The sequence below is a fragment of the Panthera uncia genome, chromosome D4 (assembly GCF_023721935.1).
Source record: "Panthera uncia isolate 11264 chromosome D4, Puncia_PCG_1.0, whole genome shotgun sequence".
NCBI lineage: Eukaryota > Metazoa > Chordata > Mammalia > Carnivora > Felidae > Panthera > Panthera uncia.
In genome coordinates, this window is record NC_064807.1 from 72,035,646 (window position 1) to 72,063,319 (window position 27,674).

At 57.4% G+C, this 27,674-nt stretch overlaps 1 protein-coding gene across 1 annotated transcript in view; it reads left to right on the forward strand.

The window, feature by feature from the left end:
* Positions 1 to 395: 395 nt before the first annotated feature.
* Positions 396 to 27,674, forward strand: part of COL27A1 (collagen type XXVII alpha 1 chain) — a 137,555-nt gene continuing 110,276 nt past the window's right edge. The window contains 6 exon segments of the mRNA XM_049637373.1: positions 396 to 933; positions 7,345 to 7,415; positions 10,921 to 11,981; positions 11,983 to 12,654; positions 20,159 to 20,212; positions 24,264 to 24,317. Coding sequence (XP_049493330.1) covers positions 866 to 933; positions 7,345 to 7,415; positions 10,921 to 11,981; positions 11,983 to 12,654; positions 20,159 to 20,212; positions 24,264 to 24,317 — 1,980 coding nt within the window. The 5' untranslated portion in view covers positions 396 to 865.

Below are 27,674 nucleotides of genomic sequence, written 5' to 3' on the forward strand. Positions count from 1 at the left end.
CTGGTTGTCGCTGTTGTGGCAGTCTGGACACTGAGTGCTGGTCCAGCTCTGTCCCTGAAACACCGGGTTCCTTTCAGCAGTAGTGTCTGTCCCCTTTCTCCCTCTATCTCCGCCCCCCCCCCCCAGCTCGGAGGGACCTTCCCCCCACCCCCACCCCCACCCCCAGTCTCACAAGCCAGAAGTGCCACATCTCCGAACTGTGCCCGTCCTGCGGTGCAGCTTTGGCCATCTCTTTCCTCTTTGTGAATCTCAGTTTCCCCATTTTTCCTGGGGGAGGGGCGGAGGTGGGGGTGTCTCTGCGGGGCGGTCGTGGGCCGGCCGAGGCCTTGTACTCGGCTACGGCCGGCAGGGGGCAGCATGGGGCAGCAGAGGGCGGCTCGGCGCGGGGAGGAGAGAAGGTGGAGAGCCACCGCGGGCCGAGACTTTAAATCGCCTTCATTTCCCCCAAATCCTTCCTTTTCCTCTCCTCCCCCAGGCCGGCGGGGAGGCAGCTTCCACCGCCCTCCGCGCGCCCTCGCCCGGCCTCGCTCTGCCTCCGGGGACCGCCAGCAGCCCGCCTCCAAAAGTTTGATCATCTCTCTTTTTCCCCCTGCTTCTTCTTCCTTTTCGGTAGAAGCAGAAAAAGAGCGAGGCAGGGGCGAGCGCGGCGCCGGGACTCCTGGGACCATGGGCCTGGCGCGGGCGCCCGCGGGGCCCCGGCCGCGCTGCCTGCCTGCTCGGGCGCCCCTGGGCGCGGGGCTGCGCTGGGGGCGCGGGGGCCGCGCGCTCTGAGCCGGCCTGGCGCGGCGGGGCGGGGGGCTGGCGGCCCCATGGGGCGCGCCCACACTTGCCCCCCGGGCTCGGGAGCATGAAGTAGGGGCCCGCCATGGGAGCGGGATCGGCGCGGGGGGCCCGAGGCACAGCGGCGGCGGCGGCGGCGGCGGCGCGCGGGGGGTGAGTATGAGCTCGGGGACGCCCCCTCCCCAGCTTCCTGCTGCCCCAGCCCGGGGGAGGGCTGGGGATCCCCGCCGCGCCGGACGCTTCCCCGGAACGTCGGCTTCCTGCCCCTTCCCGAGCCCCTATGAAGCGGGCCACCAAGGGTTAACGAGCGGGCTGCGCCCCCGGCCCGGCGAGGGTTGGCGAGCGCTGCCTGCCCTGCCCCGCTGGCCGGGCTCTGCGATAGCGTTGGGGCGGGGGCCGCGCTGGGGAGGGTCCGTGCAGAGCCAGCCCCGGGGTCGGGGTTCGGGGTGGGTGGTGGCGCCTGGAACGGCGAGTTGGGGGCGGAGGGGGGCTTTTTGGGTGCTCGGGGGAGGAAGGGTCTCCGTGTTGGGCTGTCTCCGTGTGTTCCGGTGGCGGTGTCTACAGGTCCCGGGCTTGTAAGTCAGTCTGTTCTTGTGAAACTATCCGCAAGCTTCTAGGTCTCCGGGTCTCGGCTTCTGCTCCCGTCTCAGCGTCTGTGTGGCTTTGCACGTCCCCTGCTTCTGGAAGTCTCCGCGTGTGTGTCACTATGTTTGGGTCTGTGCGCCTCCGTGTTTCCCTGCTTCTCTGGGGGTTGGGGGTAGGGTGTCTCGGTTCCTGTCACTTTGCGTGTGTGAGAGAGAAAAAGGGAGAGCCTGCATGTCAGAGTAGAAAGGGGCCCTGGAGATGAGCAAGTCATTTCAGAGAGGCAGAGACTGGGGGGGCCAGGGAGGGGCAGGGAATCTCCTGTGGCAGAGCTGGGACCCGGGGGCTGGCGGAGTAGTTGTAAAGAGTGAGCGTGTGCAAGAGCGAATCCCTGAGTGTGGGTGTGTGTGGGAGTGAGCGAGGATGGGAGCAGCCCTCAGGGCCCTAGGGACTGTGGCTCATGCTCACTGCCCAGAGAAGCACAGAACTTGTTCCCTTTCTGTCCTGCCCCCAGGATCAGAGGACATTCCCAAGAGGCTGGTCAGGGCTGTTGCCCGCCAGACCCCACCATGCCCCGCCCCCTCTGAGCTGGAATCAGGGGGATGATCCCCCCCCCTTCTTTCCCATGTCTTGGAAAAAGCTGGCTGGCTGAGATTCCACCTCCCCCCACCCCACCCCACCACACACACACACACACACACACACACACAGCACCAGTAAGCACACTGCTGACTCATTTTCTCCAGAAGACCCTGTGCCAAGGCAGATGCCAGCGGTTGGGCAGAAAAGTGGTGCCAGACGAGCACCCCATGGTGGGGCCCAAGCTTTGGGCAAATGGGCAGTCAAGTTGCTCAGAGGCCCAGCCTCTGCCTTGCCTCCCTCACCACAGGGTGCCCCAGATCCTGTGCCCTCTGGTTCTGGCATGCCCTCCAGCTTTGTTCTTCTTTGCCTCTCCCAGACCAGGCTCCATGACCCTATGGAGCACATCCCTGGCCCCATCTCTCCTTCTCTTTCCTCCCTGTCCTTGGAACAGTCCCCTTCTTGGTGCTTGTGTGTCTTCTGCTGTCCCTCAAACCGTAGTTCAACAGCCATCAGCTCCCCTCGTAGTGCGCTGCACGGGGAGTGGGGGGGGGCTGCCCTCCCCATGTAACCCACTGTTTGTCTCTCTCGGAGCCCATTCTGCCTGCTACTTTGCTGGCATATTCTCCTTCCCCGTTTCTGGGTGCAGGGACCTGCTTGGTACCGTTACAACCCGGCCCGGTGCACTGACATGCCGTATCGGTGATGCTGGAGGACTGACCGCCTCTGTGGGGGCAAAACACTCACAGACTCACACTAGTGGGTAGCAGGTTGCAGGGCAGAGGGAGCGTTGCAATCGGCCAGTGTGAGTCCTGACTGCCCCGTGAGCTCGGGCAAGCCCCTGGCCTCTGTGCTTCTCTTCTTTCTTACCCGCCCCATGGGCATCTTAATTCTCAGCTAGCAAAGTTTTGTGAGGATTAATGGGGGGCCATGCTTGTCAAGGGCTTAGAACAGCGCCTGGCATGTAATAAGTGCTCAATAAATGGCAGCTGTTATTTGTATCATTATTCACTTCACCTTGGATGGATGTGTGAGTCAACCGGAAAATTCTGGGCCGCTTCCTGTCCAGACAGATGACCTGTCTGTGTTCCCATGGAAGAGGTATCAGGTGTGAAGAGAGGAGCCTGGGTGTGGCTGTCTGGGCATGTGGAGCCTGGCCGGTCCACGGAGGCAGGTGGGACGGGTCCATCCCCCTTTGCTGTTCTGTGGTCCTCAGGCCAGCTTCCGGCCCAGCTGAGCCCACGAGAGCACAGCCAAGCCTGGAGTTCACAGGCTGCTTTCCTTGTGTGTGTTTTTAGTGCCCTCGGTCTCAGCTCTGAGCTCTTAGCGGATGTGCAAGTTGGTACGGGTCTGTAAGGTTCTGTGTGTTCCCAGGTAACAAGGATGGAGGCAACACCATGCAAACCAGCTGTAGGTTCTGGCAGCCTCATGGTCTAGGAGTAGCCACATGTGGTGTTCTGGCAGAGGGCCTTTTCTGGGGGTAGGAACACCTGGGTTCCCTTCTTGGAGGGCTGTGTGGCCAGGCTGTGCCTCCAAGGTCAGGTTCCCTAACTCCCGGCTGCTGTTTCAGTTGCCTCCTACCCACTCTGGCCCCTGGGCCCTGGTCTTCCCGACATTCTGGAGCCCTGGGTTCACCGAGCCAAGGCCCACAAGTCAGTGGTGAAAACAGAAGTTGGGAAGAACAAAGCTCTGAGCCAGCACAGGCACGAAACATTATTAGCAGTAGCCTAAACAGCATTGGAACGGGAGCAAAAGAATCGGCAGGGCCTCCCTCCGGGAGCCAACTTTCCAAGCCTGGAGCTTACTTAGATGGCTTGTTGGCTTCCGAGGCTGCATCTCTGTTCCTGTTGGTAAAGTCTGGGACTCTGGTCTCTGGCAAGTAGGAAGTCCCTGTAAGTCTCCCATTTCTTCTCCATGAGAGACAAGTCAAGTGAGACGAACTGTCTGCTAAGCAGCGGGGTCGGATGATGTGGGTCACTGACATGCTGTGTGGTTTTAGACAAATCGCTTCCCCTCTCTGGGCCTCGGTTGCCCATCTTCACAATGAGGGGGAGGGACTAGAATCTGGCCTCTAGATGATCTCAGAGGACCTTCTCCCACTGTATTATTCCCACTCTTTGCTTTGGCAGTGTATGAGTCAAGTGCGCACAGAATCCAGGTCTCGGAGGTCAGCTGCATTTGTCAAGGTGACCGGATGGAGGGGCAAATACTTTCATAACAGGCCTTCAGGGTTGAACTTCTTGAATGGGAAACCATGGTGTTGGGAAGCTTAATTAAAGAACAGGTTCTGATCCCATCGCCCTTGTGAGTCTTCTCTCTCGTGACCTTCAGGGATTAAACATATTTCCTCCACGTGTATTCTCAGTCTCTCCAAAGTGGTCACCTTGGCATAACCACAGCCATAAAAATTGACTAAGGGCATGTGTGGTTCTTGCACCTTGTCCCCTCCACCCAGCCTCTCCCTATCAGCTTGAGAAGCATCTTGAACGATACGGTGAGGGACTCCAGGAGTGAGGGCTTGTGCCTGGAAAGCTCTGGGAAGAGAGGGTGGGAGAAAATGGGGGCAGAAATGAGCTCGTCGGCACACTGGAAAGTGAGGGGCAGTGTCCTCTGAGGAGTCATTCTCAGGAAAAATGAGTTCACTGGTCCCCTAAGTCTGGGGACTGCTGCAGGACAGAAAGCACGGTCAATGTCTTCATTGTGGGACGTCTCAGACCCTTTGGTATGCAGTTAGTTGTGCCCCGGGAGTCGGCAGGACTGGGATGCAGTTCTTCCCCAGGGGATCCGGCCCCAGTTTCCTGGAGTGTCTACCTAGTCAAGTGGGAAACAATACTGAAGAATTATGACCCCAGAACCTTCCCAGGTGGCCTTGAAGAGGTACCTGCCCTCCCTGAGCCTCCGTTTGTGTCACGTCAAACAAAGCCTCCTGTCATTTCTTTTCAGGCCCGACGAGGCTGCCATTGGCTTCAAGCGGGCAGGTCGTGTCGGCAGGGCCAGCCTCTGCCCTTCTTCCAGATGACGTCAGGGCAGCTAGGCACTCTGACCTTTAGTCATGGCTAGCGGTGAGCTGGAGGCGGGGTCCGAGGTGGACTGGCCCCGTGAGAAAGGCATTTTCACAGCAATGGCAGCAGATTGGAGAAGATGAGGGGGAACGGAAGATTATCCAGGACCGACCCTGGAAGAAGGCAGAGGTGGGGAGGGCCTTTGGTTGGGGGGGGGGGGATGCTTTTAAAGTCCAGAGTCCTGGAATACCAGGTGCTATGTATTCCTTCTACAAAGACACGCTGAACGTTTATGACGTGCTTACCAGGTGCTGGGAATACAAAAGTGAACAAGACAGATGTGGTTCCTACCCTTCGGGGGCTTTTTCTGGAAAGGGAAGCAGGAAAATAGGCAATTAGCACACGTGGGATACCTGCTGTGGTGAGGTGCGTGCACCGGGCTGTGGGAGGTGAGGCCCAAGCTGGAATCGAATGCCTGTGTGGGAACTGGCCAGGCTGAAGAGCGGCGTCGGGAGCGCTTGGTAGGGCATGCGAAAGGCCCAGAGGCTGGAGAAGCCTTTCAAGGGACCACCGTCAGCATCTGAGGGCTACCGCAGCCAGCTTGCTTTACGCTGCAACTCACTGAAGACCCAAGCCAGCCTGGCTTATGGAAAGGGAGTTATTACCTCTGACATCGAGAGATCTGAAGCAAAAGCAGCGACAGGCTTGGCTACTTCAGCATCTCAAGTGTCATGAAACGTCTCCTATTTTTCCATTCTGTCATCCTCAAATGCTCACGGAGCTTGTTAAGCTCATGTGCCCAAAATGGCTGCAGCAGCACATCCCCACTCGATAACGTACAGAGGCTAGAAGGAACCCTCTCTGTCCCTTTGCAACACTTTTCCAGGGGCCCTAAGAGGCATCCCTCACATCTTACTGGCCACGTTTGGGTCACGTATGCGTGCCTAAACCGGTCACTGGCATGGCAGAAGAAATTCCCAAGATTGGCTTAGACTTACCCGGATTCATCCAGTACCCTCTGAAGTCCGTGCCTCCCTGAACAAGAAGGGAAGGGTAGGTGACCGCCAGTGTCCTTCACAGTGCCAGTCAGGATTACTATTGATCATAATTGCAATCAAATTGGAGCAATTGTTATTAAATCGGAGGGTGTAAACTTGTTTTCCAAGGAGCTCCGGGGAGCTGGGAAGAACGTGGGGCTCCAGACATCAGTTCCGGCAGATGGGTTTCCTGGATTACGTGGTTCCCCAGAAACACAGCATCCTAGCTTTCCTCTTGGAAACGGATCCCGGGCCTGTGCATCCCAGCCTTAGCCCTCAGCACCCGCCTGTCTCGGCTCTCTCTGCCTGCATCCCGGCCGGGCGTCTTTGGCCACGTGCTGCCCTCTCCTTGGCCTGTTCAGGGATCAGATGCCCCGGGTGGCTTCGGGTGTCGCCGGTGGCTGCTCCCACAGGAAGGTGAAATCGGATCACTGCCTCTGCCCATCTTGGCAGGAGCCACTGAGCAGAGCATTAACCCTTCTGGGCCCCAGACTTCAGGGGCAGCAATGACTGTCTAAGGAGCACTTCTGTGGCTGGCACCAGGCCGAGCCCTTGACATGCATGAGCTCACTTAATCCTCATGCCTGGCCTGCACCATCGGGAATGTCGGCCGTGTTGCAAAGCAGGAGGCGGGCTCAGGGAGGCTGAGTGACTCATCCAGGGTCACACAGCTGGTAAGCAACAGGGCCAGGTTTGCACCTGGGTCTGCCTGACTCCCCGCTGTGTCCTCTGTCCCTCTGTTTTCTCTTCCCGCCTTTTTCTGTTGGCATGAAGCCAGGTAGGCGGCTTCCTTAGCACGCATTGTTCCTGGTTCAGGGGTCTTCTCCTCCACCTTGCGTCTAGAGAGGAGTTCTCATCTCTTTTGTCCTTTGAGATGTCAGTCATCCAAGCGCATCAATTGTGTCTTCCCACTGAACTTTCAGTCCTGGTTCTGCTGCCCAGTGGGCCTCAAGATCCTGAGGCCACAGTACAGATGGGGAGACTGAGCCCCAGAGATGGGGAGGGGCGGGCCCCTGGCGGCCCGGTGAGTCAGCGGCAGATTTGAAGCTGGGCCCTGGGTCTCCTGACGCCCAGGGCAGGGCTTCCTGTCCACTCTTTCCTGCCCTGTGACCTTGGTTTATCGATCTGTAAAAAGCCAGGTTGTATTTGGGCTGCGTAGGCAGGACCGGCCCGCAGGGGTTGCGCCTGGAAACCCGGGAGCGTGGGCTACACAGTGGGGTCCTAGAGCCTGTATCTTGCCTCCACCTTCCATGGGCGAGACTGGGGGACACTGGGCCTGGGTGGTTCCCTCCCATCTCTCCAGCCGGATCCGGGCCTGAGGGTGGAAGCTGATGCCGCATCTGCTTGTGTCTTCCGGTCTCTAGGGGGTTTCTCTTCACCTGGATCTTAGTGTCATTTGTCTGTCACCTGGCCTCCACCCAAGGAGCTCCTGAAGGTAATCCTCTCTTCTCTTTGTGCAGGGGGAGACAAGGGAGGACAGAAGGGACCTGAGAACGCAGGGCTAGGAGACGGCTAGGCCCCTCCCTGGAACTCACTGCCTCAGTTTTCCCATCAGTAAAATGGAGCCCATCGTTGGCAAATTCTCTCCGGACTTGAAAGAATCACATTTAGGGTTTTGTAGGGGGCAGGAAGGACTCAGTGCAGAAATGTGGAAAGCTGACCCTTTCTTTCCTACCCAAGGGTTGGGGGGGGCGGGGAACGGGCAGAATTGGAATAAATCATGTTGGTTCAGTCAGCCTCAGTCGTCCTGATTTGTCCAGTGGTTGTACCAAGAACTGCTGAGAGGAGGCACGAAGGCCACAACTTCCTGCCCTTCCCGTGAGATCCTGCTCTTCCCTGCCATCCCTGAGGAGCCGGCCAGGGGGCCAGAGCGGCCGTGGGCAGGCTGCACAGCTGCCCGTGGAGACTGAAACCTCTCCCACATCTGTTTGTCAAACAGCCACGACACCTCCTAAAATAGCGGCCCTTCCCCTCCTCCACGCCCGCCTGTGTGCCGGGACAGGCAGCCGGGCACTCTCAGAGCCCCTGTGGCCTGACCTGGCCGCCGGCAGGGATTGGGTCCCCGGGAGGGGAGGGCCGTGCCCGGAAGAGGCTTCTGCTGCCCGGCAACATTTTGTGCAAATGTCATATTTTCCGAGCTTGCTGTTTCCCCCACAAAGTAGGTGAACAGCTGTCCAGAGTCCTGAGTCAGGCGATGGGGGGCGGGGGGTGTTGGGGAGAGGCCGGAGCTATGTGGAGCCAGGTTTATGTAATAAAGGGATCTTGCTGCGGCCAGCTGGCTGGGTCCTTCCAGCATGGCGTTGGGCTGTATTCATTCTCCTGTCCCCTAGCGCCTCGCCCGTGGGTCCTGGATGTGCCTCCACCCCACGTTCTCACTTGCCTGAGGGGCTCTAGCTCAGTATAGCATTGTGTTAAGAACAGAGACCCTGGAGCCAGGTGGCCTGGGTTCAGATTCCAGCTGTGCCTTTTATTATAGGCTGTGTGACCTTGGGCTAGTTATTATAGCGAACTTTTCTGAACTTCGTCTGTGAAGGGGGGATAATAAACAGTATCTTCATCATAGATGATTGAGAGGCTCAAGAGAGATAGTACATGTAAAGCACTTGGCTCATAGTAAGTGCTCAACAAATCCTGGCATTTATTATTGTTGTTGATTATATCATTTACCTGAAAACTTGGCTAAGAACAGTCCTTCTCTATCCCCTGTGGAGCCCGCAGTGGTCAGTCTTCCCTAAGATGACCACCTCTGCCAGATCCAGGTGTCAGAGTTCGGGGCTTTGCCCTTGACCTACAGACAGTCTGCAGGGGTGGCCTGGAGACTAGCCAGTGTCGGTTTTGAAAGGACGCTAAGGGAAAGCTCATTGGTATCTCCTGGCCTGGCCAACTGTCATTTCCCCTGGGAGAGCGCAAGCAGCCATAAGCTGCGGTGTTTGAGGACATGTTGTGCAGGCCTGGGGTCCTCCAGGGGCTGCCAAGATGGGACAAGGGGCGGGGGGGGGGTGGCTTCCTGCCCTCACCTCTTCCCTAGCAAACACCTGCTCGCTTTTCAGCTGTTCGTAGTGAGTAATATTTTGTGATAATAAGAGCGTTTCAGTGATTAAAAGGTGTGAAATACACTACTACCAAGAGAATTTTTGAGCAGTGGTTTATTTCAGATTAGGGTCTGAGGGTAGACGGAGGTGGGAGAGAGGGGGAATTTGCAGTGAAGTGAAGGCCCGCAGGTCCTACGGACGAATAAGGGTCTTCAAGTCAAGCCAACCCGAAGAAACAGCCTACCCCTCTAGAGTTCTGAGAACATCGTTAGCATGTCGTGGCCGCTTCCAGGTCTGGTTTCCCTTGTCTTACAGGCAGGGAAACTGAGGCCCAGGGGTCAGGAAGAGACTTGCCCAGAGGTGTCTGGTGCAGGCCGTGTGCGAGGATTGGCGAAGAAGACCAAGAACCCTATGATGCGGGCGTTCTCCTCTGCCTCGTTTTACAGCGGAGGGAACTGAGGCCCAGAGTCCAGACTCACAGGTGGCTTTGTCTGGCTCCAAAGCCCGGCCTTCTGACCCCAGCCCATCTATTTGTCCCTCCGTCCATCCGTCCATCCACGTCACAGTTGTTAGCTCAGGACTAGGGGCCGAGCTCTGCATTCAGCCTGATGGGCACCCCCTGGACCACACTCCCGGGGTTTAGGTTGCTGAGCTTGGGGGGCGGGGGTGGGGGAGGGGAGCTGAGCACCCTAGCCAGACCCCAGCTCCAGAGGCAGCCTCTCCTTTCTGGGTCGGGGCTCCAGAGCCGGCTTCTGCAGACGCTCGCAGCACAGCCAGTTGAGGGAGGTTGAGTGACCCGGCAAGAGGCAAGGTCAGGAAGCCTTTCCATAAACACCCTGGACGCCCTCCTTTTGCTCTGGCCAGCCCCACCGATGTAATTACTGGGCGGATGTGACCTGGCCAGGCCACAGTAGATGTCCAAACGCTTGGCCAGAGGACAGAGCTTGCAGGGACGCCTTGATTGCTTCCTCTGCTCTGTCCAAAGCCGCACAGGGAGGAGGGGAGTCATTGGAAATATCCTCTTCCCCCCCGTGCAGATAGCGGCTCCCCCCACCCTGCTCTGGCCAGAGAGAGACCTAGGGGGCCTCCCCAGGGGGCTGGGGAGGTTCCTAAAGGTGGTGAGACCAGTCAGGCCCACTGGACATCCTTACCAAACTCCTGTGACACATCCATTCCTTTCACCCTGCTCCCTCACTCAGGGGACTGCTTCTTGGAGGAGATGCCTTTTGAGGCAGAGAGAAGGGGAAGCTTGTCACGTTCGGCAGTCTCGAATACTGTTAGTGCTAGTATTTGGCGAAGATCATTATTTTCGGTACGAATAGCTATCATTTGAAAGTGCTTATGTTGTGCCAGGCTCTTGCTTTCAAGTGTATCCTCACAATAGCCTTCTGCGTTTGACTCTATTATCCCATTTAACAGGCGAGAAAACTGAGGCAGTAAGTCACAAGTGAATTCAGGAAGTTTGGCTCCATGGTCTGTGTCTTTTTTTTTTAAATATTTTATTTATTTTTGAGAGAGAGAGATAGACAGACAGAGAGACAGAGTATGAGTGGGGGAGGGGCAGAGAGAGACAGAGACAGAATCCGAAGCGGGCTCCAGGCCCCGAGCTGTCAGCACAGAGCCCGACGTGGGGCTTGAACTTGGGAACCGCGAGATGGTGACCTGAGCCGATGTCAGACGCTTAACCAACCGAGCCGCGCTGGTGCCCGGGGTCTGTGTCTTAAACTAATATATGCAGCATCGTCCAGCCAGATAGGGAACGGGTTCCGGCTGTGTACTCCCAGCCGCAGGCACGGGCCACAGTGTAGCAATGGGTGACCTGTCCTCACTGTGTCTGTGCGCCTGTAGGGGTCTGGGGCTGGAGCAGGCTCTGACCGTGCCCTCTCCTGCCTCTGCCCCCCCCCCCAGATGTGGACGTCCTCCAGCGGCTCGGCCTCAGCTGGACAAAGGCAGGGGGTGGCCGGAGCCCCCCGCCCCCGGGGGTCATTCCATTCCAATCAGGCTTCATCTTCACGCAGCGGACCCGGCTCCAGACCCCCACAGCCGCCGTCATTCCCGCCTCCCTGGGCACAGAGCTGGCTCTGGTGCTGAGCCTCTGCTCCCACCGGGTGAACCATGCCTTCCTCTTCGCCGTCCGCAGCCGGAAACACAAGCTGCAGCTGGGCCTGCAGTTTCTCCCCGGCAAGACGGTCCTCCACCTGGGGCCCCGGCGCTCGGTGGCCTTTGACCTCGACGTGCATGACGGGCGCTGGCATCACCTAGCTCTGGAGCTCCGCGGCCGCACCGTCACCCTGGTGACAGCCTGCGGGCAGCACCGGGTGCCTGTCCCGCTGCCTTTCCACAAGGACCCAGCACTCGACCCCGAGGGCTCCTTCCTCTTTGGGAAGATGAACCCACACGCGGTCCAGTTTGAAGGTGCCCTGTGCCAGTTCAGTATCTACCCTGTGACGCAGGTCGCTCGCAATTACTGTACCCACCTGAGAAAGCAGTGTGGACAGGCCGACACATACCGGCCCCAGCTGGGACCCCTCCTTCCCCGAGACCCTGGCACAACCTTCAGCTTCCAGACCGACCTTGCCCTGCGAGGCCTGGAGAACCTGACCACTGCCGCACCAGCCCTGGGGTTGCGGCCAGCAAGCAGGGATCCCAGGGGGACTGTGGTGCCTGCCACACCCACCAAGCCCCTAAGGACTAGCATCACAGACCCTCACCAGCGTGCTGCAGCCAGGGGCCCAGCACGGACCCCGCTGCCACCCGCCAAGCTGTCAGCCAGTGAAGTACTTCCTCCCGTGCCCCCAGCCTCTCGTGCCGCCTCCGCCACACCTGTCCAGCCATTGCAGAAGAGCACGGCCACCGGGAGCCCCAGACGTCATCCGGCTAGGCCTTCAGCCACTCCTCCTTCCACAGGCCCTGTCAAAAACCCCCGCCCCACGCAGAAGGCAGCTCGGCCTTCCTTCACAAAGTCAGCCCCCCCCCACCAAGAAGCCTGTGCCATCCACTTCCCACCCACTTCCTGCCAAAGCCTCCCGACCCTCCGTGAGGCCGATGCAGAGGACCCCTGTAACGCCCAGACCTCCGCTACCCGGCGCTCAGCCCCTACTTCTGGCCACTGGATCCTCCAAAACGCCTTTCTCCTCAGTGGGCCAGAATGAGGCCAAGATGAGCCGTCATGCCAGTGAGCCAGCCACTGCCCACACCAGCACCCTCAGACCGCCTCAACCCACTGTTCTGTCCCTGTCACCTGTCCCCCATCCTGACTCTACCGGGACCACTCCACCACCAGCCACATCGTTGCCGCCCACCCTTGCTCCTGGCTCAGGCCCCACCAGAACCAAGAAACCCTCTGGATCAGAAGCCACAAGGAAAGCCAGACCCAAGAGCAACCCCCGGAAGCCCGTCCCCCTCAGACCTGGGAAGGCAGCCAGGGATGTCCCGTTGAATGATCCGACAACCCGGCCCAGCCCCAGACAGTCCCGGCCCAGCCGGCCGACCACCTCGGCCCCGGCATTTGCCCCAGCGCGATTCCTGTCCTCCAGTCCCTGGCCTACAAGTCACAGCTATTCGTTCTTCCACCTGGCGGGACCCACGCCTTTCCCGTTGCTGATGGGACCTCCAGGGCCCAAGGGAGACTGCGGTTTGCCGGTAAGACTGGGAGGGGTGTGCATGTTGTTCGGAGCTCAAGTGGGTGGCAGGGGGCGGTAAGGGCGAGTGGCTACTCCCGGCAAGGGCTGACCAGGAGAAGCAACGTCGAGCCGGGAGGTGGTCATCGGCGGACTCTCAACTCGAACGCGAGTCCCCTGCTCGTCTACCTCTGCTGTGCTCCTGATTGATTACACATCCTGCTGTGATTCATGATCCACCGGGGCAGACTTGGGTTTGGTGGCCACCACCAGGTAAAGAGCCCCCCTGGGCTTTGCTTGGCTCAGGCCCCAGGTCATTCTTTGCTAACCCAGCGGTCAAGGTCAAATGGCTTAAGGAAAACCACTAACTGACTAGCCCCCAGGTCACACACTCTCCGAAGTTCAGCTGTCCCGACTCCTAGAGCAGAGCTCCTCCAGCCCACCAGCTTGTCTGGGCGTTTTGGACAAAGGTCGCACACGGGTAGTCCTGAACGTGTTTTGTTTGGCACATGCAGCATTGTTTAAAAATATTTAACAAGTTACTAACATTTTAAAAATGTGAGAGATTTCTTATAAAAGACCTGACGACTGGCTTCTCCTGGAAGGGGGAGAGACGCAGTGGCCCATGGGCTGTGGCTCCGTGAGAGCTGCCCCTTTCGATAGGACAGGCCTGCTCCTGTGTGCCCCTGTCCCCACGTCTCCCGATCAGGTCTTCCAACCCAGTCCTTTCCCCTGTTTCTTTCACCTGCCTGGATCCTATAGATGCTGGATTTGTGGCCCCTGTAGGCGAGTTTGGGGTGGGGAGGGGGAGGGTGGGCCTGAACAGTCAAGGAAAGGAGAAAGAACATTCCACGTGCAGGAGATGTTCTCAGGGTCGATGCCTGCAGCATGCCTGGGACTGTCTCCAGGGGCAACGACCTTTCTGCAGCTGGAGGCCAATTCCTCTGGGCGGGGAATGGTGGGATGGAGTTTCCAGAAAGCTCAGGCCTCAGCTCTGTTCTCCTGCCTTGGAGATGACCACTGTGTGGTTTCCTCCTTCCTAAGGCCGGGTTTCCCACCAGGCTCTAGTGTTTGAGGTTAGGCTCCCTACAATGTGGAGACAGTGGCAGATGCTGGGAATTCCCAGGCCTTACAAACACACTTAATGAGTTTTAATAATGATTAGGAATAATATTTATTCAGCCTGTCTCCAAGGGGACTGAGAGCGCGATTTTATTATAACCATATTGTAGAACTTATGGAAATTGTATGCATTGCTTTGCAATTATGTCAACGCTCTGCTTAAGTCCTGTGCTCTGAAATTGTCAGGGCAGGAAGTTGGGAGCCAAGAAAAGAAGGGGGGACCCCTTTTCAGCCCTTCGGGCTGCTCAGCCTGACTCAGGCACCAGGTGCCTTTGAGGCCTGATAGTTCAGCTTCCCAAGCTGTGGGGGTGCTCAGTTCACTGGCCACGAGGTCAAACGGGGGTGAATTGTCCCCCTCTGAGAGAGGGTGTGAGGCTCAGGGTCTCCACTCCATCCAGTGGAGAAGGCCAACCCTGTCTCCAAGGCCATGTGTGGTATAGAGAAAGGACAGCCATGTCCAAGCCTACACTGGAGCAGGGAATAGTTTTTTAGGGTGCAGAATCTGCATACATTCCCCCGGGGTTTGGTGATGTGGATCCGCAGGGGTGAGGCCTCACTCCAGATCTCCTGGAGCTTCCCCGCGATCAAAGAATGTGTGTCCTGAGTGTCCACACTGAGACTCTAAGGCTTAGGGCCAGGAGGCTGGGGGGCTTCAAAGATATGTCAGGCCCTGTCCTTGGCCTCAAAGGAAGATCTCACTGTCTGAACAAATCTTCTGTTTCTATACTCACCAAATGTGTGAGTTACGTGAGTGGCATCTTCCTTTAGGACCTCCTAGGAACTGGTTCAGGAGGGCGGGATGTGTATGCGAATCCCTGCTCGCCTCCTGCCGCGCCCTATCCCCGAATCCCACCCTTCCTCCGCTTGGAACCTAGCCTCACCCCAATAGGAGCCACGAAGCTTCGAGAAGCTTTGTCCAGCCCCCTCTGTGGCAGGTGGCAAACCGGTCATTTATATGTCACTGGATACCAGCATTATATAACTGAAGGGGCATCTTTGAGCAGCAGTGGTAACAACTTCTTTTCCTGTCCTCTCTTGTCTGCCTCCAACCCCCATATACATTCAGAAGCTGTGCTGCCCTGGGCAGGGGGCTTAATTGTCCCCATACTGGGGACATGCAGACCTGGGTTCAAATTCTGACTCCGCCCCTTACTAGCTCTGATCCACACTAAGTCTTGATTTCCGCAGCACGTAGGTTAAGAATAGCTCCCATCTCCTGTGAGGAAGCAAGTTGGGTGATCTCCAAGGCCCCTTGGAGATCTGTTTTTGCTGGGTGACTTTGGGGAACTTCTCTCCTCTCCCTAGGGCTGTCTCCCCTCCATGACAGCTTTGGAAGAGCTCCCTTCTTAGAAATAAGTGGCTGTGGGAACTTCAAGGGCCAGAGAGGGGTGGCCGGGTCTGCCTGGTTCTTCGTGGTTCTGGAGGGGCATGAGCCACACTGGTGGAGGCGGAGACTGCTCTGGGCCCCGGGCCTGCCAGCAGTTGTAGCCACTGAGTGAGGGAGCTCTGTGGGAGCCCCAGCAGCGGGGGGGAGCATGGAAAAGCTGAGCTGGGCTCCGGGTGAGTAGGGGCGGGGAGGCTGCGGTTCACAGAGACTGCACAGAAGCTGCACAGAAGCCCCACGCCTGGGAGGAGGCGAGTCAAGGCCTTATTTATTCATGATCAGGCTGCTGGCATTTGCACTGGCTTGCACTTTTTTGCAAGCGTCACCTCAGGGAGACCTGGATGAGGGCCTGGCCCGCAGCAGATGCTCCATGACTATCTGTAAAATGAAGGGATGTGATCTTTATGGGAAAAAAAGGTTGTCCCGACTCCCAGGCCGGGCTCCTTGAAGTTACACAGATCTCTGCTGCTGGTGGGTCAGGAGGTCACGTGGAGGAAGGCACAGAGCACAGACTTTGGATCTGGAGCGACCTGGGTTTGAACCACTGCCTTACCCAGCTATCCTTTCCTTCTTTCAACAAATGTTGATTGAGTGCCTCCTAGGTGCCAGCTGCTGTGTGACCTTCGGCAAGTCACTTAACCTCTCTGAGCCTCAGTTTCTGCCTCTGCAAAATGGGGACATGGTGCTACCTACCTTTCCAGAGTTGTTGTGTGGATTGAGATGAGGGATGTAAAGCCACCCAGCACCTAGCACCCGGTCCCAGCGGGTTGTCGTGGCTGTTCACTGACGTGCTGATGGCTGAGATGGGGGCATCGCTGCACCAAGGGAACCAGGGACGTCTGGGCCCAGGAGGGCCTTCATACTGTTGGTGGTTAGAAATTGGGGCTAGATCTTGAGAAATTCACCCATTCCCCCAGTATCACGTAGAGCCCAGGAGAATGAGGGGTGTCTCGCTTTCTCTTTGGCATTTTGCTCTTGAGCTCCTACTCTGTGCCAGGCTCTGTGCTAAGCAGTGCACATGCCATGTCCTGAAGCTCCAGGTGGGGAGCAGGTAATTGAGGAGAGTTCAAGGAAGGGGCTACTGACAGAGGTGTGGGCGGCACCAGAGGAACCCACAGGGGCTGGCGAAGCACACAGGTCTAGCCTGAAGGTACCAGGGGAGGGGAAGTGTAACCAGAACCCGGTGAAAGTTCCAATGTGAACAGCGGTCTCCAGTCCCCACAGGAGCAGGGAGAGAAATAGCCGAGCCGACTCACTCTTCCTACTTCTCAGTCTCTTGCTGGGGCTTCCCGTTGGCCAGACCCAGCCAAAGGCACAGAGCAGGAAAGCCTAAGGGTGCAGCCTGTGAAAGCCAGCTTCCTGGGGCACATAGATCTGGGGAGCAAGTGGAGGGTAACCAGCACCCACATACATTATATGTTGGAAGATGGGTGTTATAGCCCCATTTTACAGCTGGACAAACTGAGGCCCGGAGGCACGGCACAGAGCCACACTGAGAACCCCCGGCCCGGAAGGCCCTTCCCTCGGACAGAGACTGGGGGAAAAGGCTCAGAGCCCTGAGCGCTGTTCCTGGGAATAACGGTGCGCTCAGATGGCCGGAAATGGGAGGCCCCTTTGAGGTCCCCTGCCTCTCCCTGTCCGGCTACAGGCACTGATAGAGGCGCAGAGACTGAAGAGTCCTCACGCAGAGTCACCAGCAGTTAGCAGCACACGAGAGACCGGACTCGGGTCTCCCAGATCCTCGGCCTCTGGAGCCTCTCTGCTCGCTGCCAGGGGCCCTGCCAGCCAGGGCGGACTTCTTTCTGCAAGGCTTGGCAGGAGGGTGGTTGCAGCTGGACATCAGAGTGGACTTGTTCCGTGGGATGGGGTTCCCCTAGGTCTGGCTGTTGGAGGCCACGACCCTCAGGGGAAGCCCAGAGCAGCTGCTTGTTCGTTTCCATGGCTCTGTTTGTGCGAGCCCCCAAGCCCAGGCCTCGCTCACCTCCCCCAGGCAGGCCTGTGGCCCCCGCTCCCCTCCCCCTCGGCTCTGGGCCCTCTCAGAGGCCCCGTTGTTTGCGGCGTGGAGTGGAAAATCCCACCCCGGCCCTCGTGAATCATCCCAGAGTCACCCGCTCAGGCTTCAGGCCCTGGAAAGAAATGGCAGCGTTTTTCCACTGCGTGGAGAACAGGCAGGGTCTCGGATCAGGCGAGAGGGGGCAGGGGGGAGCGCCCACCCTCGCTTGCCCACTAACAAACTAACAAAGTAAGTACTGAGCGGGGAAGGGTTAGGCCTGTGGCCGCGGCTGGGCCCGGGTTGGTAGAGGAGAGCCAGGCCAGGCCCGTGGCCGGGGGCTGGGCTGCCATGACACAGAGCCGGGCTGTGGACTGACATCACCAGGCTGGGCCGTGGGTCCCAACTGGCACTTAGAGTCTGCTCTGCAGATGTGTGGGTGAGGTCAGACTCCCAGCCTGGATGCCCCTGTTTCTGGGGCAGAAGAAATGCCAAGAGGGAGTGTCCGGGCCTCCACAGCAGCGGCCCTACCAGGGTCCCTGAGGGAGAATCTCCCTCCCTGGAGCCCTGCACGAGCCCTGCCTCGCTGGGCCTTGACCTTCTTCTCTGTGAGATGGGCATGGTCTCCTCCTTTCCTCTCCTGCCAGATAACTGGAGAAGGAAGTCACCACCACCCTGCAACTCAGGAAGTACCCCATGCTGGGAAGGTTCTAGGATGCTCATTCCACGGCTGCCCATAGAGGGGCAAGCCCTTACCCAAGTTTGCACACCTAGTCAGAATATACCGAGCCGAGATTCTCTGCGTGGAAGCTCCCAGGAGAGGAGAACAGAGCCAATGTCCTGGGCTGAGTCCCTGTTCCGCCTGTTAGCTGTGTGGCCTTGGGCAAGCATTTTGCCACCCTGAGGCTCTTTTTGGTGTCTCATCTATGAAGAGGGCTCTGCAGTGATAAGGATGCCTGTAGCAGTGTTTCACTGAGCCCCTGCATTTCCCTTTAATTTCGGGTCACCTGGAAGAACAGGGCCAAGCAGGGCCTTCTGGAAAGGGAAATCTTTGCTCTTCCTGAAAAACAGATGCCAAGGAGGGTGGTTTAAAATTCGGAATTGGAGAGCATCCAGCAGCTCGCTTAACAGAAACAACAGCTAACTTTTTGGGCTTTAGCTGTGTGCCAGGCACCAGGATTAGCACTTTTTATAGATTATCTGTCAGCAAGGTGCCGTCATATCCTCATTTTACACTTAAAAGAATGAAGGCTTGGAGAATGGAAGTAGGGTGCCCTGAAAGCCACACAGCTCGTAAGCAGGGGTGCCTGGTGCGAACCCAGGTCTCCAGTCTTACAACGTTCTCTACTGTTCCTCTGGCGCGGGTGGCTGGGGCGGGGAGGGGGGGAGCAGTGGGCGGGGTTGTGGAGCGGAGCCTGGCCCTGAAATCCCAAACCTGCAGAACTACATAGAAGGGCTCTGGATGGAAGGAAGACAAGGAAGACGGCTGCCAATTTGGCCAGAGGTCCCGGGAGGCTCCGAGGTGTCCGGGACTTGCCTGAGGCCACGCAGCCACCCGCTCCTCCCTCCACCCGGGGCTCTTTCCAGTGCCTCTGGGGCCTTGGTGCCCATATCTGCCTGTCTGGATCTCTCTTCTGATTTTTATTCATGGACGAGCAAGCACGTGGCGTTCACAGGCCAGAACTGTGAACCGAGCCTGCCCAGCGTGAGATCTGGATTAATTACCAGCCAAACCGTACTGGGTTTTCAACGCTGATTTTAACTCCGGGCAGGAAACCTGGAATCTCGTTGATGGTTATTTGAAACAAATGAATTCCCCAGGCCTCACACATCCTCGAAAGCCAGGCGTCCTTCGAAGGTTCTGTGTTCAGTTCTTCACATCAGGCACTCAGTTAATCCTCATTTATCCCTTCAGGGTAGACAGAGCCGTAGCTATTGAGCCCATGGTGAATGGGAGCAGGTGGAGACCTCAGGAGTCTCCAGCTAATAAGTAGCAAAACCAGGATTTGAACAAAGATCAGCCCTCTGTTTAGTAAGTCTGCTCAGCTGCCTTCTTTCTGTGCTATAGAGTTAGGCCTTTCTCTTGTGGGAAATAGGGAGCCATTGAATGTTGTTGAGCCACGGAGCGCCTTGGGAAGGTGAACAAACTGTGTAGAGAAGGACAGGAGTAGAGAGAGGGTGGAGGTAGAGAGACAAATGAGGGCATGGTCGCAGATTCTCGGGGAGCAGTGATGAAGGCTGGACCAGGCTGTGACCACTGGAATAGAGAGAACGTTTCAGTGATGATTATATGCCAGTCACCGTGTCAAATGTTCACCATCTCTCATTTCATCCCTGTGACAATCCTATGAAGAGGCTCTTATTGCCCCCATTTTATAGGCCATAGGCTGGTTAAGGAACTTGCCCAAGCCCAGCTGGTAAGGGGCAGCATGAGGTTTGAACTCAGGCCTGTCTGATGCAAAAGCCTTTGCCTATACCGTTTATGCTGCGCTGCCTCTCCATGGTGCAAAGAGGCTTTGTGTGACCTTGGACAAGTCCCTTCTCTGCTCTGGCTCTGCAGAGAACTTGGCTGAGCTCTGAGGTCCCTTGCTGTTTTATCTTATCAAACATTTAGCTGAACCCTAGGGGGAGAGAGAGAGAGAAATAGTTCCTCTGAGGAGACCGTGGTCTAACGGGAGTGATAGGCTTCTGAGCAGACAATTCCCCAAACAATATGAAGCCTTTACAATAGAGGGAAAGAGGGGACTTGAGTCAACCTGGGGGAGGGATCAGGGAAGGCTTCCTGGAAGAGGTGACAGCCTGGATAAGTTAGCTAGGCAATAAAAGACAAAAACGACCTAGAAACAGCAGCTGCGAAGGCCCGAAAGCCTCAAAGAGCATGAGTTCCTTAGGTAGGGACCTCAGAGGACCCCTCTTCTCAGCCGCTGGGTTTCCATGCCCAGAGCTCTGGACAGGCTTGTTGAATGACTGCTTGAACTCATTCTCTGCTGCCACTTCGCACTGATGCCATCTTCTTGCTTTTTTCCTCAGGGTCCCCCTGGGCTGCCTGGGCTCCCTGGACCCCCTGGTGCACGGGGGCCTCGGGTAAGTGATCACACACTGTCCTTGGGAGCTCTGGTTGACTCTTTGGCCTGTATCCCACAACCCCCAAGTTCCAGCCTCGCTGTGTGTCCTCAGGCTGTTTCCCGTCCCACGTGAGGACCCATTTTCCATTTTGCCCATTGGAGTGTACTTAGGGCTCTTAGGGGGCACCGTGTGGACGGGCGTGGTGTGGGAGAGCAATGACCTCTTACAGGGTCTCAGTTGTTCATTGTGGGTATCACCCGTGGCAGCCTGGAGTGGAGAAGGGGTTTCTGCAGACCACACGTCCTGAGCTGATGGGTTTCAGCATCTGTCCAGGACAAAAGCTGGCTTGGGAGGACATGACCCTCACATCCATCTCTGCACCTCTGCAGGCACCTCTGCAGGGCCTGGGGTGGGGATACCGACATAGGAAAGGTCGGGGTGGGAGCTACCCATGCTGAGAGGTCTCATCAGAGGCTGGAGGATGGCTTGGCTGGGCTGCAGTGGCTGAGATGAGCTCGCCTGAGCCTTGGTGAGAAAAACCGCTCCTACGTGTCATACCTCCTATGTCACTTAATGCTGCCTTGTTTGAGCCCCTCTCCCCTAGGAGCCCCATGGGCCAGTACAATCGTTCTCCTTTTAGGGACGAGGAAACTGAGCATGTAGGAAATGGAAGAGCCCAGGATGGGAGCCCAGGCTCTTAACCATATGCTGGGATCCTTGGGGGTTTCTCTTGTTGAAAAATCTGTCCTTTTTCCAAGAGGGCTCAGACCCATGACGCCTGGCACCTGTGCCTAGGCTGAATCAGCCTTTCCCACGCTGGGTGCCTGGCAAGGCTCTGGCAGAGACAGCTGCCTGGGGCATATTTTTAGCTCTGAACCCAGCGGATGGTTCTGGTTATGCAATTACTCGAGCCCTAGTTCCCTCCAGACCTGGCCCTGTGCTCTCTGGGCCCAGGGCTCTGGAATCTGCTGTCTAAAGCAGCATTTCCTCCTGGCTCCAGAGTCTCCATGGAGCATCTACCCAGAGCTGGGGACCACAGAGGTACCAGGGATACTGCTGGCCACAGGGCCTTGCAGCCTGGGACCAGGAGGAGGCCCTCTGACTTAGCAGGCACCTTACCTATCCAAACCGCTCCTCTGCACCTTCGCTCGGGCTGTTCTCTCCACCTGGCCCCGGCGACCTGGCGTGCCCTTCTTTGCAAGCTCCTCCTCCATCCCCTGCAGATATCCAACGCCACCACGTTTTCTGATGACTGTCCCCTTCTCGGAATTCCTGCAGCAATTTATCTGCCTTTCTGGATGGCACGGATCACTTCCGAAAAGCTCACAGAGACTGCTGAACTCTGTTGACCAAGCTACATATGCATGACCTCACCCTCCTAGTCATCCCAAGAAATAGGTTGCAATAAGTGTCCCCATTTTACATGTGAGGAAACTGAGGCTCAGAAAAGTTGTTACTTTGGACAAAGTCAACCATAGGATAAATGCCAGAGCTAGGACTGAAGCCAGGCAGTGTGACCCCAGAGCCGATGATGGTAACGATTTATTGCACTGATTTTTCTCTCTACTCAGTCGGGCCCTTGTGGGCCAGAGGCAGGCCCTGTTTTTCTCTTTCTTACACAATGCCTCTCAGAGTGCCCTGCATATAGCAGGTGCTGGCCAAATGTTTGCTGAAGAGTTCTAGGCCGAGAGTTAACACTTCACCCCAGAAGCTGTGTGATCTTAGGTAAATCTCTTCCCTTCTCTGGGCCTCAGTTTTCCCATCTCTAAAGCACGGGGTCCTTCCAGGATTTTCCAAGGCATTTCCTTAGAAAGGTATTTCCAAGGTTCCTCCCAGCTCTGAAATTCCATGAGTGAGTGAATGGCTCTCCTGACATCCTTCTTGGGCTCTCTGTGTGCTCCCCTCCCCATCATCCTGTTTCTAGACTGGAAATTCCATAGATCATAAAATTCCAGAGATAATAGAATGTGAAGATTAGACAACCCCAGCTCCTCTCTCCACAGATGGTGGCTCTGGGGCTCAGGGAGGGGCAAGGCCTTACCTGAGGTCATCCAAAGCTCAGTGGCATGCCCCTTCCCACCTCCGCATGCTCCCCCGGCCCGCGGAAGGATGTTGGGGAATCCCTGGGCCCTCCCCACACCCGGCTTTCTGGGCTGCGGCATTTATAGAATTGGTCTGCTTGGCTCCCAGTCAACTATGTGCTGCTTCGTTTCGCTGCAAGGCAGTGGCTGGAGAGGGGAGGAGAGGTGGGGGCGGGGAAGCAGGAAGAAGCCCCCACCTTCATAAACTGCAGATGGGGTAGCCGAGTGCTCCAGGCCACCGTCTTTGGGGTAGCTGGGGGCACAACTGGGGAGAAGTGGCCACTGTTGGCCTCCCACAGCCCATGCCTGGTTCTGGAGTGCTGGTCGGGGGCCCCTCCTGAAACGCCTTTACGCAACTTAGGCCCAATTCAGGCTGAGCCCTGAGGTTAGACCCCAGAAGCCTGGGCAGGGGTGAACATCTGAGGTCCTCCACGTTCCTTGGAGACCACTGGGCCCTAGTTACTCATAGGACTTTTGGGGAGAGCAAGGCTGGGGAGGGGGAGGGCTGCTCACAGCTAGTTCCAGGTCCTGACACTGCCAGGTCACATCCATATGCCAGGAGGCGGTGCTCGGGGGCATGCTTGCGAGGGCTGGAGAGCTGCTTCGTTTAGAGAGAGCGTCGCCCGTGACACCGTATCAATTCCTCAGGCTGAGTGAACTTCTGAACACCGTTCCTTCTCAACGTGTTCAGAGAAGGGGAGGGTCCCCGTTCAGGCGTCGAGGAAGAGGGAGGTGCCGTGGTTGGAATGTGACAGGCTGCAGCTGGAAAGTTGGCCTCCGAGAGGGAGGAAGGAAGCAAGTTCATACACGGCTAGCCAGATGAGTCAAGAGGGGCCAGGGACAAGGGCAGTGTGTCTAGAAGCCGGTGTGGTGGGGCACCACTGGGCCTCTCGAGGTGCCTCTCCCCACCCCCTCTGCCCCCAGATTATTCCTGCTAGACAGAGACTCTCGGGAATTACCTGACTCTTACGGCTCTGTTTCTATTACTGGCTGCAAGACTCTAACCCAGGGCCCTTGCTGGAGAAAGTAGACATAACAGGTTCCAGCTGTTATATGGGATTCAGATATGACCTGGGAAAATCCAGTGCCATGAATAAGCCTTAGACCTGAAGCCAACAGGCCTGGGTCCCAGCCCTGGCTCGGCCATCGCTCTGCTGTGTGACTTGGCCAAGACTCTTTGACTCTCTGGGCCTGGTCTTCCTAGCTGCTCCAAGGCCCCCAGAGGACCCGTAAGCTCAGAGCGTGTAGGAATCTCAGGGAGAGCTCTCTGGTTGGGCTGTGGCTCCGGAGGGATGCACCTTTGCTCGGGAAATGCCACATACTCCCTTCACTGAGTTCTCTACTCCAAAGGCTCACACAACAGCACGGTTGGAGCCGAAAGGGAGCAGTTCGTTTAGGCAGAAGTCCTAGAAGATCCCCGGGAGGAAGTAGCATTTGAGCCAGGCCTTGAAGAATGGGGTAGGTGTCAGCTGGGGATGGATGGGAAACGCATGCCAGGTGATGGGAACAGCACAGGCAAACGTGATGAGGCATGGGGGAGGGAAGCAAATAGAGAAACGGGTTTTGAGCCCGGGAAGCCAGCCTGGGAAGGGCTGCGGGGCCAGGTGGAGAGAAGGGGGAGGCGGCAAAACTCCGAGGTTGAGCGCTTGAGCTCTGAAGCCGGACATCTGAGGTTGAGCTCTGGCCCTGCCTCTTAGCGGCTGAGTGACCTGAGAAAGTTCTAAACCTCTCTGAGCACCGTCTTCAAAATAGGAATGATAGCTTCTACCTCGCAGGTTAGTAGAGTAAAACGAGGTGATGCGTGGAAAGTGTTTAGTGCAGGGGCAGGCACTGAGGGGGCCCTCCCTAAGAGTAGACTGCCATGATAGTCCGCTGAGGCTTGGCTCGGTGAGAAGACCCAGAAGGGTAGGGGGAATGTGCCGGGCATTGCTGTGGGAGGTGCGTGACACCCATTTTTCTCTCACTTCTTTGTTTCTTTCCCTTTTCAGGGTCCTCCTGGGCCTTATGGAAACCCAGGCCTCCCCGGCCCTCCTGGAGCCAAAGTGAGTGTTTGCAGTGGGGTCTGCAGGTCGGGCCAGGGAGTGGGTGCTGGGGTTGGGGCCACGTTTGGGGTGCTTCTTAGGGGCTCCTGGTGGGAGGGCCTCAGTGCCACAGGCAGTCCCGGAGCGCCTCCCAAGTGCCAGGATGGTGACACAGTGGGGACTTGGGAGTAGAGCTTCTGGCTGGGGGTGGGGGGGCTAGGGAGAAGAGGACAGCTGCCACCTACAGTCCTCAAAGGAGAGCAGGAAGAAGGGTCATTTGCTGCTTAATAGGGCGGACCTGGAATGTCGGACTAGGGGTATAAGTTTTATGGGTCGTAAGACTTACCCTGTCTGTCTTTCAAGCTGGGGAGGGACATGGTCGTGTTTGAGGACGATCAGTGTCGTATGGACGTTGACTGGAGGAGGGGACCAGAGCAGAGGCAGGGAGACCTGGGGTGGTACAGGGGAGGGATGAGGCTAGCCCAGCCAGCCTAGGGATGTGTGAGGAGGGGAAGCGGCTGCAGTCACGATGTGGGGGGGAGGTAGAGACGACGGGGCCATAGGCGACAGAGAAGAGACCAGTGACTCCCAGGGGGTAACCCGGGGGACCAGACCCGGGAACCCAATGAGGATGTCATTTGGGACCCTGGAGCCCCGCCAGGTGGAGACCATTTGTGGACAGACCTTTTGAAACTCTGCAGAAGGCTGAGCCAGAGATAGAGCCTTGGGGGGGGGGGGCGGGGGGTGGTGGCCACCTCCCCCAGGGAACCTTTCTGGAATGCTCCAGTCCACTTTAAGATGAGCCCGCAGAGACCAGAGTGACCGGTATTCTGATGCCGGCTGGGAACTGCAGCCCCGCAGCTCCTCGGTCTATTCCTGCAGCTGCGGCAGTGAACAGGGCTGTCCGGGGCTGTGCTTGGAGTGAGCAGCCTGAGCACCAGAAGGTGTGCCAGGCCAGCAACATTTAGGTCATGGGGAGAAGTCTCCAGGAGTGGCCGGAGACACAGGAGGAGGGGAAGGAAATTGCAAGGTCAGGGAAGCCAAGAACGCAGAAACCGTGTGGAAAGAGTGTGAAGCAGGCTGGAAAGGCAGAGGGGCTCCCAGTCAGGACAGAGCCCGGCCCAGCCCGCCCTCCGAGGGTCACGAGAGTGGCCAGGCCCAAGGTGATTCTTTGCTAAGCCTGTCGTGCAGGTCGGGTGGCTTAAAGAAAGTTTTTATTGTCGGCAATAATCACCGTATATTGGACCTTACTGTGGGCGCTATGCATGCACTTTATGTAACTTGTCTTCATTGGATCCCCACAAAGACCTAAGGAGATGGGTGGAGATACCGTACCCATTTACAGATGGGGAAACCAAGGCTCAGGCACCTTAAGCCAGTGTCTGGGAAATGGTAGCAGGTACCTGCTCCAGTGGGCCGGGCAGAAAGAGGCAGCTCCCGTGGAGACTTCTGCTTTGCACAGGGCTCAGGTCTCCCAGGCCGTGGGCTACATCGCGATGTCGAGGACCCACAGCTGTTCCAAATCACCGGGTCTGCTCAGGAACATGCTTTTCTTGGTCTGGCTGGGACCGTCCGGTCCTCCCCACTCCCTCCAGCTTCCAGATTGATCCCTGGCTTCTATGGGAGCAGAGGCTCCTTCTCCGGCCCATGCTGACCCCACACTGCAGGGCCTCAGCCCCAGGCCCACGGCAGCCCTGGTCTGGCCTGCAGCCCACTCTCTCTCATCCAGCCGATAGGTGTGCTGAGGCAGGAGGGGGCCCCTCGGCTGCTTCTCCCTCCATTTTGAGAAGCAGCCCTGGGTGCGGTGAGTGAGGCTCGTACCTAGCAAGTGACTCTGCCTCCTGCCGCATAGAGCTGGGATGAATGGACTCAGGGTCTCCTGGACAGGATTCCAGCCTGCTTCTGCACGTAACAACTAAGGGTGTGGGTTCCAGAAAATACACTGGAATAAGAGGCTGCTTCTTCCATGAGTGCTTGCGTAAAACTCCAAGGGGGAGTCATGCCCTTTGCCTGCTACCTGGCCTGGAGCCCGGGGGTGAGCAGAGGTGGCCCCAGGACAGGCCAGTTGGGTGGGAGCCCCCAGTTCGCTGGGCTTGGGTCCTGGGCTGCGCTTGATCTGTGGTGTGGCCAGGACAAGGTTAGAGCGGAGGCCCTCCCTGGATGGAATTCCTGACTCAGCTGGAGACAATGCTATGGATCTGCACCAAGGGTGTGATTCTGGGGAGAGGGTCCTCACTGTGTTCCAGATCCCCCTTGGGCCTGGGAGGTGACCTGATGGGACTGTAGGGCCGGCCTCCCGCAGGCCCTGGGCCGGCTCCTCCTCTTCCACATGATGTTGGCTTCTAGAGCCGCCCCTGGGGCCACCCATCCATTCATCTTCCTTCAGTCAACAAACGTTTATTGAGCACCTACTATGTGCTCAATAATTGATAGAAAAATCAGGAAGGTCTGCCCAAGTGACAGGGAGCCTCTACTTTGTCTGGATGGGTCACTGTGCATACATTGTTTCAGGGGGTTGATGGAGCCCTCAGGAGCTGATGGTCTTGTAGGATGAAGACTGAGGGGTGGGAGAGTCAGGTGGATTGAGTGGAATCAAGAAAGGGAGGAAGAGCAAAGGAAGGACTTCATGCCTCTTGAGGTCACAAAGGGCCAAGGTGACTTTCCCGGGTTACTGGCAATGACCAGCAGGGGCAGGACTATATTTTGGATCCTTGGGTTTGCCCGCTGGAAGACACTTGTCAGGGCCGCTGCAAGCCAGAGCCAAGGTTCAGCCCAACCCGCCTGCCCTAGGCCCCAAGGCTTACCCATGCGCCCATATACCCATATACCCCACGCTCAAATCTACCAAGAAGACGGAGGGTCAACCCCCACATGGAGTCGAGATCAAGGGCTTTGGGAATGAGGCAGAGAGGCCAGCACCCTGGGAGGATGGCACTGGCTGACGTTTAGAGGCCCAGTGTTGAGTCATTGGATTGATTCGTGGAGCCAACCAACCCACAGTTGTTGCTGCAGGGAAGGGCAGTGATTAAGAGCACAGACTCTGGAGCCAGATGATCGAAGTTCACATCCCAGCTCTGTCCTCTCCTAGTTCTGTGACTCTGGGTACATCATTTCTGCTTCCCGTGCCTCAGTTTCCTCCTCTAGCAAATGGATGATAAGAGTAGCTGCCCCCTTGAGTTGTCATGAGGAGTAACTGAGTCACTTAGAGCAGTGCTGGCCTGTGGCAATTCTACGGGAGGGTCAGCTGTCAGCACGTGCAAGGTGTTGGGCCAATGTTGGGGCAACAGCAAGTGCAGTCCCTGCCCTTGCGGAAACAAGCTAACCGCACTGGCAAATGCAGAATTATGCCATGATCAGGGTTCCACATGAGAAGCATGG